At 63.0% G+C, this 6,000-nt stretch overlaps 1 protein-coding gene across 5 annotated transcripts in view; it reads left to right on the forward strand.

Moving 5' to 3' along the window:
• Positions 1 to 5,625, forward strand: part of SRC (SRC proto-oncogene, non-receptor tyrosine kinase) — a 29,627-nt gene extending 24,002 nt beyond the window's left edge. For all 5 annotated transcript variants that reach the window (XM_087749746.1, XM_087749747.1, XM_087749744.1 and 2 more), the window contains 7 exons: positions 1,429 to 1,578; positions 1,857 to 2,012; positions 2,175 to 2,354; positions 2,435 to 2,511; positions 2,900 to 3,053; positions 3,262 to 3,393; positions 3,857 to 5,625. In XM_087749746.1, coding sequence (XP_087605872.1) covers positions 1,429 to 1,578; positions 1,857 to 2,012; positions 2,175 to 2,354; positions 2,435 to 2,511; positions 2,900 to 3,053; positions 3,262 to 3,393; positions 3,857 to 4,065 — 1,058 coding nt within the window. In that variant the 3' untranslated portion in view covers positions 4,066 to 5,625. The remainder of the gene's footprint in view (positions 1 to 1,428; positions 1,579 to 1,856; positions 2,013 to 2,174; positions 2,355 to 2,434; positions 2,512 to 2,899; positions 3,054 to 3,261; positions 3,394 to 3,856) is intronic.
• The last annotated feature ends 375 nt before the right edge of the window (positions 5,626 to 6,000 follow it).

A 6,000-nucleotide genomic window follows, 5' to 3' on the forward strand; every position in this document is an offset into this window, starting at 1 on the left:
ACCAACAAGCCTCCCGCCCCATGGAGAGACGCGGCCACTTCTCTCCGGTGCTGCCTGCCCAGTGGTCGCCCTTCAAAGAGGTGGTTCAGCTCATGGCAGGGTGGGAGCCAGGTGCCCCGCCGGCTCTGGCAGGACCACCAGGCAGGATGCTCTTTCTGCCTGGTTTGGTTTTTTTTTTTTTACACCCCCACATTAGGAGTGTTTTATTTTTTTCTCGTCCCTATATAGCGGCAAAATCTTGAACATGTGCTTCTTGGGCAACCAGGTAGAGCTAGTGACGAATCTTTAGGTCCTTCTTTCAAGTCTAACAACTCCTTATGCTTGTTTTGTGCCTCCCAAAAGTGCAAGCTGTGATATTCATGGCTTGGCTGCCTGAGGATGCTGTTTCTTACCTGGAAATGTGGTTTAGTTTGGCTCCAAATGCACCTTTGGGAAAAGCTCCTTCATTTTCCTTTCTGTTTTGATGCCTTGAACTTGTGACTATTTATTTTATTCTGGTGGAAACAGCTCATTCAAGCAGTGGCATTTCCTTTCTGTTATTTGTGGCCCCAGCAGCACAGTGTTGCTCTCGTGCGGGCAGAGCAGAACAAGCTCCCAAAATGATGCCCACGGTGGGATTTGTGGAGGAGGGGACTGGGCTCAACAGCCCCTTGGCTCCCCTCTGAGATGCCAAGATGTTGGGGTTGTGGGTTGTGGGTCAGCAGCTCCCCGCAGCCTGCCTCCCATCTGGTCCTCTCCTCTGCTTCAGTGTCCCCTCTTTGCCATCGGAGCCGTGCTCATCCCTGTGCCCCGGGGGCTGCTCGCCCTCCCGCCCGCTGGTCCCCCCCAAACCCAGTGGGGTCTCTTCCTCAGTGCCAGCCTGGGGGGCACGGTCCATCCCTGCGGTGCTGGCTCCTCTGAGCCACGGTGGCTCCTGTGTGTCCCGGCCAAGAGCAGCGTTCGTTGTGGAGGAGGCAGCAGCAGTGCTGTGCGCCACGTGTTGCCGGAGAGAAGGACCCGGCAGGGCTGTATGGGGCTGGAGGGGGTGATGCCCCTTCTTAGCACATCCCGCAGGGATGCTGAGCCAGTTCTCGGCTGCTGGGGCTGGAGGAGCAGCAGGGATCACCTCTGCCCAGATGACTGACCCGACAGCCGCCTCCACGCCAGCCTGGCTGGTGGCAAGCCTTGGCAGAGCTGCCATGCAAGTGGGGACAGCTGGAGGCTGTGATTATGTGGCGTGGCTGTAGCTGGGGAGTACATGCCACCCCTCCCTGGCACGAGGTGCCAGCTCATGCAGCCAGGAGCTGCTCCCCATCCTCTGCTTTTGGGTGAAAGCAGCAGCCTGCATGCCCAGTCCCGCTCCCCCACGTCCACCCCCCCCAGCGGGACCCCATGGGGAGCACCCGTCTGCGGCACATCTCCCCCTCAGCCCCTCGGTCCTGCCCACAGGTGCCTACTGCCTCTCCGTCTCCGACTTCGACAACGCCAAGGGGCTCAACGTGAAGCACTACAAGATCCGCAAGCTGGACAGTGGCGGCTTCTACATCACCTCCCGCACTCAGTTCAGCAGCCTGCAGCAGCTGGTGGCCTATTACTCCAGTGGGTAGCCAGTTGGGGTCCCCTTGGGGTCTGGGTGACACCCCGGGTGCTGTGCCTGCCCTCGCTGCAGGACGGGTGCTGCTGGGAAGCCAGTGCAGGGCTGGGGGACCCCAAACCAGCTAGGGGGGAACCCTGGTGAAAAGCTGCTTGGGTTTTGGGGAAGAGGGTGAGGGTTTGGCTGCGGGTCCTCGAGGTGTTTTGTGGGAAAGATGTGGGGTAAAGACATCACAAGCCTCGATGCCCAAGTGTCACCCTGGTGTTGTCCCCTCCTCTGCTAGAACATGCCGACGGCTTGTGCCACCGTCTCACCAACGTCTGCCCCACTTCCAAGCCCCAGACCCAAGGCCTCGCCAAAGATGCCTGGGAAATCCCCCGGGAATCGCTGCGGCTGGAGGTCAAGCTGGGGCAGGGCTGCTTCGGAGAGGTGTGGATGGGTAAGGACCGCTCCCACCCCACTGTCCCCCCTGTGTCACCAGCTGCATCCATTCCCCAGCCATCTGCGGGTGCCCAGAGCCTGCAGTGGGCTGCGGGAGCAGGCAAGGGACACAGCCCCCTGCCCTGTAAATGTGTCCTGAGCGGCGTGTCCTGTGCCGCAGGGACCTGGAACGGCACCACCCGGGTGGCAATCAAGACGCTGAAGCCCGGCACCATGTCCCCGGAGGCCTTCCTGCAGGAAGCCCAGGTCATGAAGAAGCTCCGGCACGAGAAGCTGGTTCAGCTTTACGCTGTGGTTTCGGAGGAGCCCATTTACATCGTCACTGAGTACATGAGCAAGGGTGAGCGCAGGAGGGATGCTGGGGGGACGGCCGAGGGGCTCTGCTCCCCCAGATCGCCGTGACTGTGGTCTTCCTCGCAGGAAGCCTCCTGGACTTCCTGAAGGGCGAGATGGGCAAGTACCTGCGGCTGCCGCAGCTCGTGGATATGGCGGCTCAGGTGGGTTTGCTCATCCCCAGGCCTCCCGCATCCCTCTCCAAGGGCACTGGCTGCCCATGGACCTTTCTGGGCTGTCGTGGCTGTCGCTGTTGGGTGGTGGGGTGCTCCGCAGCCTCGCTCAGCTCGGGTTGGGTGCCGCCATCCCTGCTGGGTGCTCAGCCCAGAGCTGGGTTGCAGACAGGGACCATCATTTTGCCTGTTCCCGTTGCTGCCGGCTCTCCCTGGCCAGCAAACCTGTGTCTGTGTGGGTTTTCTTGAGGAACCAACTGCTACTGCACCCCAGGTTGGGTCCCTCTGCGGAGCTGTTCCCCTCGGCAGTGCCAGGCACTCCCTGGGGACCCTTGTGTCACCCTGCCAGCCCTGGTGCTCCATGTCCTGATCCCCACAGATCGCGTCTGGCATGGCCTATGTGGAGAGGATGAACTACGTCCACCGGGACCTCCGGGCAGCCAACATCCTCGTGGGGGAGAACCTGGTGTGCAAAGTGGCTGACTTTGGCTTGGCACGGCTCATCGAGGACAATGAGTACACCGCTCGGCAAGGTGCGTGCCCGGGGCTGCCGGCACCGTGCCCAGGCAGGTGGCACTGGAGCAATGGCCACTCTGTGGTCGCCAGTCCCCAGGGGTGTGTGTTGCATCTCAAGCCAGCACGTGGCCCTGCCTGCGCGGGGGTCCTGGAAGCACTCGCAGCCCGTGTGTCCTTGGGCACCATGGGGCTGGGAGCAGCCCCTCATCCTGCCTCTCCATCCAGGCGCAAAGTTCCCCATCAAGTGGACAGCCCCCGAAGCTGCTCTGTATGGCAGGTTTACCATCAAGTCAGACGTCTGGTCCTTCGGCATCCTCTTGACCGAGCTGACCACCAAGGGCAGAGTGCCATACCCAGGTGAGGGCTGGCACCCGCCGGCAGAAATCCCGTCCCCGTTGTGGTGCCCCGAGGCCAGCTGCCCTCACCCAGCGCTCGCCCCTGGTGCTCCATGGCCCCCCAGAGCCATCTTTGCAGAGGAGCAAACTGATGAAAAGTTTCTCCTGCGATTTGGGCAGGGAGGGCGGGCTCGGGGGTGAGCTGCCCCTGCCCAGGTTGGATCCTGCCCTGCTGGGGCAGGGCCAGCAGAGCCCGGCCAGGATGCAGGGTCACAGCTGCCCCGTCCCGCTCTGGTCTCCGAGCAAGGTGACAGGCTGGTGGGGACAAGCACTGTTGGCTGGGGGTCCCTCTTTCACTGGGTCAAGTCACCGGGTTGCCTGTAAGGCTTGTCCCAGTGCAATGCCCTCGGTGTCCCCTCTGGGAAAGGTGTGATGCAGGATCTGGCCCGTCTCTCACTCAGCACAATGTCTCTGGCCGCACGCAGGGATGGTGAACCGGGAGGTGCTGGACCAGGTGGAGCGGGGGTACCGCATGCCCTGCCCCCCCGAGTGCCCTGAGTCCCTGCACGACCTCATGTGCCAGTGCTGGCGGAAGGACCCGGAGGAGCGACCCACCTTCGAGTACCTGCAGGCTTTCCTGGAGGACTACTTCACCTCAACAGAGCCCCAGTACCAGCCTGGCGAGAACCTATAGACCCGGAGCTCCTCCTGGCACCAGGGACGCTGCTGTCCTCGCTGCGGGGCGCTGAGGGCTGGCCTCCCCGACGAGGGGCCGGTTTTTTGTGGAGCAACCCTGGAGCGGGACGGGGCATTATCTCCAGATGCAGCCAGGGGAAGCGCTGGGTTCCCCCATCGCTCATTAAGACTTCTGGCCCATGTTTAACAAAGCAGCACCGTCCTGCTGGCGAGAGGAGCCTGTGGGTGCCGGTGGAGCCAGCTCGGGAGGGTGAGCAGAGCATCTTCCACCGAGAGACTTGGCTTTCGGGAGACCTTTCCCCCCCAGCAGCTCTGGGGTGAGCCCAGAGGAACTGGGGGACAGCATCACCTCACCTCGGACACATGGCCCCGGTCTCCTGCACCCCCTTTCTAAATCAGCACAAATTTCCCTGCCCCTTAGCCCTCCCCGCCATCCCCCCCTTGGCTCCAGTTCTCCCAAGGCCGCTGGCAGAGACGTTTCGCCGCGGGGAAGGCACGATCCCTGACTGGTTCGGATGGAGCGATGTGCCGGGGCGGTGGTGCTGGCATGGGGTGGCAGTGGAACGCTGGTGGTCCCCCTTCCTCTGGCGTCCCTCCAGCCTCGCCAGCTACCAGATGCTGGGAGTGTGAAATGTGGCTGCTCATGGCTCCAGTGACCGACACCATCCCATGGGAGCACCCGGGCACACGTTCGAGTCTTCCAGCTGCGTCTGTCCCCCCAAGGGACCCATCCTGTCTCTCCTGGGAGCAGCACCAGGGCTGTGCCGGCAGAGCCCTCGCCCTGCCTGCGGCCAGCCCCGCTGCCCCACCTGCGCTTCCTCCCACCGAGCACTCCTGGTCCTCCAGCCAGCCCCCCGGGAAGCGCACCACAGCCCCCCGGCCGCCCTCCCCGGCTCTGCCACCAGCTCTCCCACCGGCAGAGTCCCCCCCCGGATGGCCCTGCCACCAAATCCAGTGCCACCGCAGGGGCTGGGTGCATGGCACGTGTGGCTGTTCAGGCTGTGGGAGTGTTTTGGGGAAATATTCATCTTTCAAGATGTTTTTGTCCACCCAGTACGTTTTTAGCTGCCTTCCCCCACCCGTCATGTCTCAGCTGCCGGGCTGCAGTCCCCATGCAGTGGGAGCATCCCTAGCCATGGGCCACCATCCTGGAGGAGAGTCCTGAGAAGCACTGTGCTGCATGGGGGACAGTGGTATCTTCATCTCCCCCCTGCTTGCACCCGAAGGCCTCAGCCGTGTTTTGGCAGTGGGTGGCTATCCGCGGGGCCGAACCCTGGGGCTCGCGGGGCAGCACCCGGCCCCTGTGCTCTCCCACCCAGCTTGTACATAGCCCTCGAGCGGTCCCCACGCCCTCCCAAATGTTGGCTTTGTTGCATGTGTTGTTTTTTTCTCCCTCCTGTGGCTGTACCCAGCTGGAAACCCTTCTCCATGGTGGCTCGTGAAGCTTCACTCCCTCACCTCTCGGGTCCCGGGCACCCTCGCTCAGAAAGACCTGGGGGCTCTTCGGGTGCTCTCCTGGACCGGGGCTGGGATGGGAGCTCCAGGGGGTGCTGCGGGGCAGGGGTGCTGCGGGGCAGGGGTGCTGGCACATACTGGTGGGAAGGACCCGGAGAGGGGAGCCAGCGGCTTTGCCTGCCTCTCGGTCCTCGGGCAATAGGCTTTCTTTGCCTCCCCATCACTGGTGGGATGGGGTTTCCCTCCGGCGCAGCCTCCTTGCAGGCAGCAGACCCAAACAGCCTCTTGCCAGCCCCTGCCGCGGTGCTGGTGTCCCGTGAAAGCAGGGTGGGAGGCGAGCGTGGGCAGGGGGGTGGCCAAAACCCCCTCCCCAAACCTCTGCCGGAGCAGGGCCGAGGCACACCACTGCCTCTCACTTGGTCCCACAGCTCCAGGCTGATTATTTGTGAACCAAGTGGTCGCTTGGTTCGTTGGTGGC

Source organism: Nipponia nippon, unplaced genomic scaffold (genome assembly GCF_047370975.1).
Source record: "Nipponia nippon isolate SJK-2023a ecotype South Korea unplaced genomic scaffold, ASM4737097v1 scaffold_13, whole genome shotgun sequence".
In the NCBI taxonomy this organism is placed as follows: Eukaryota; Metazoa; Chordata; class Aves; order Pelecaniformes; family Threskiornithidae; genus Nipponia; species Nipponia nippon.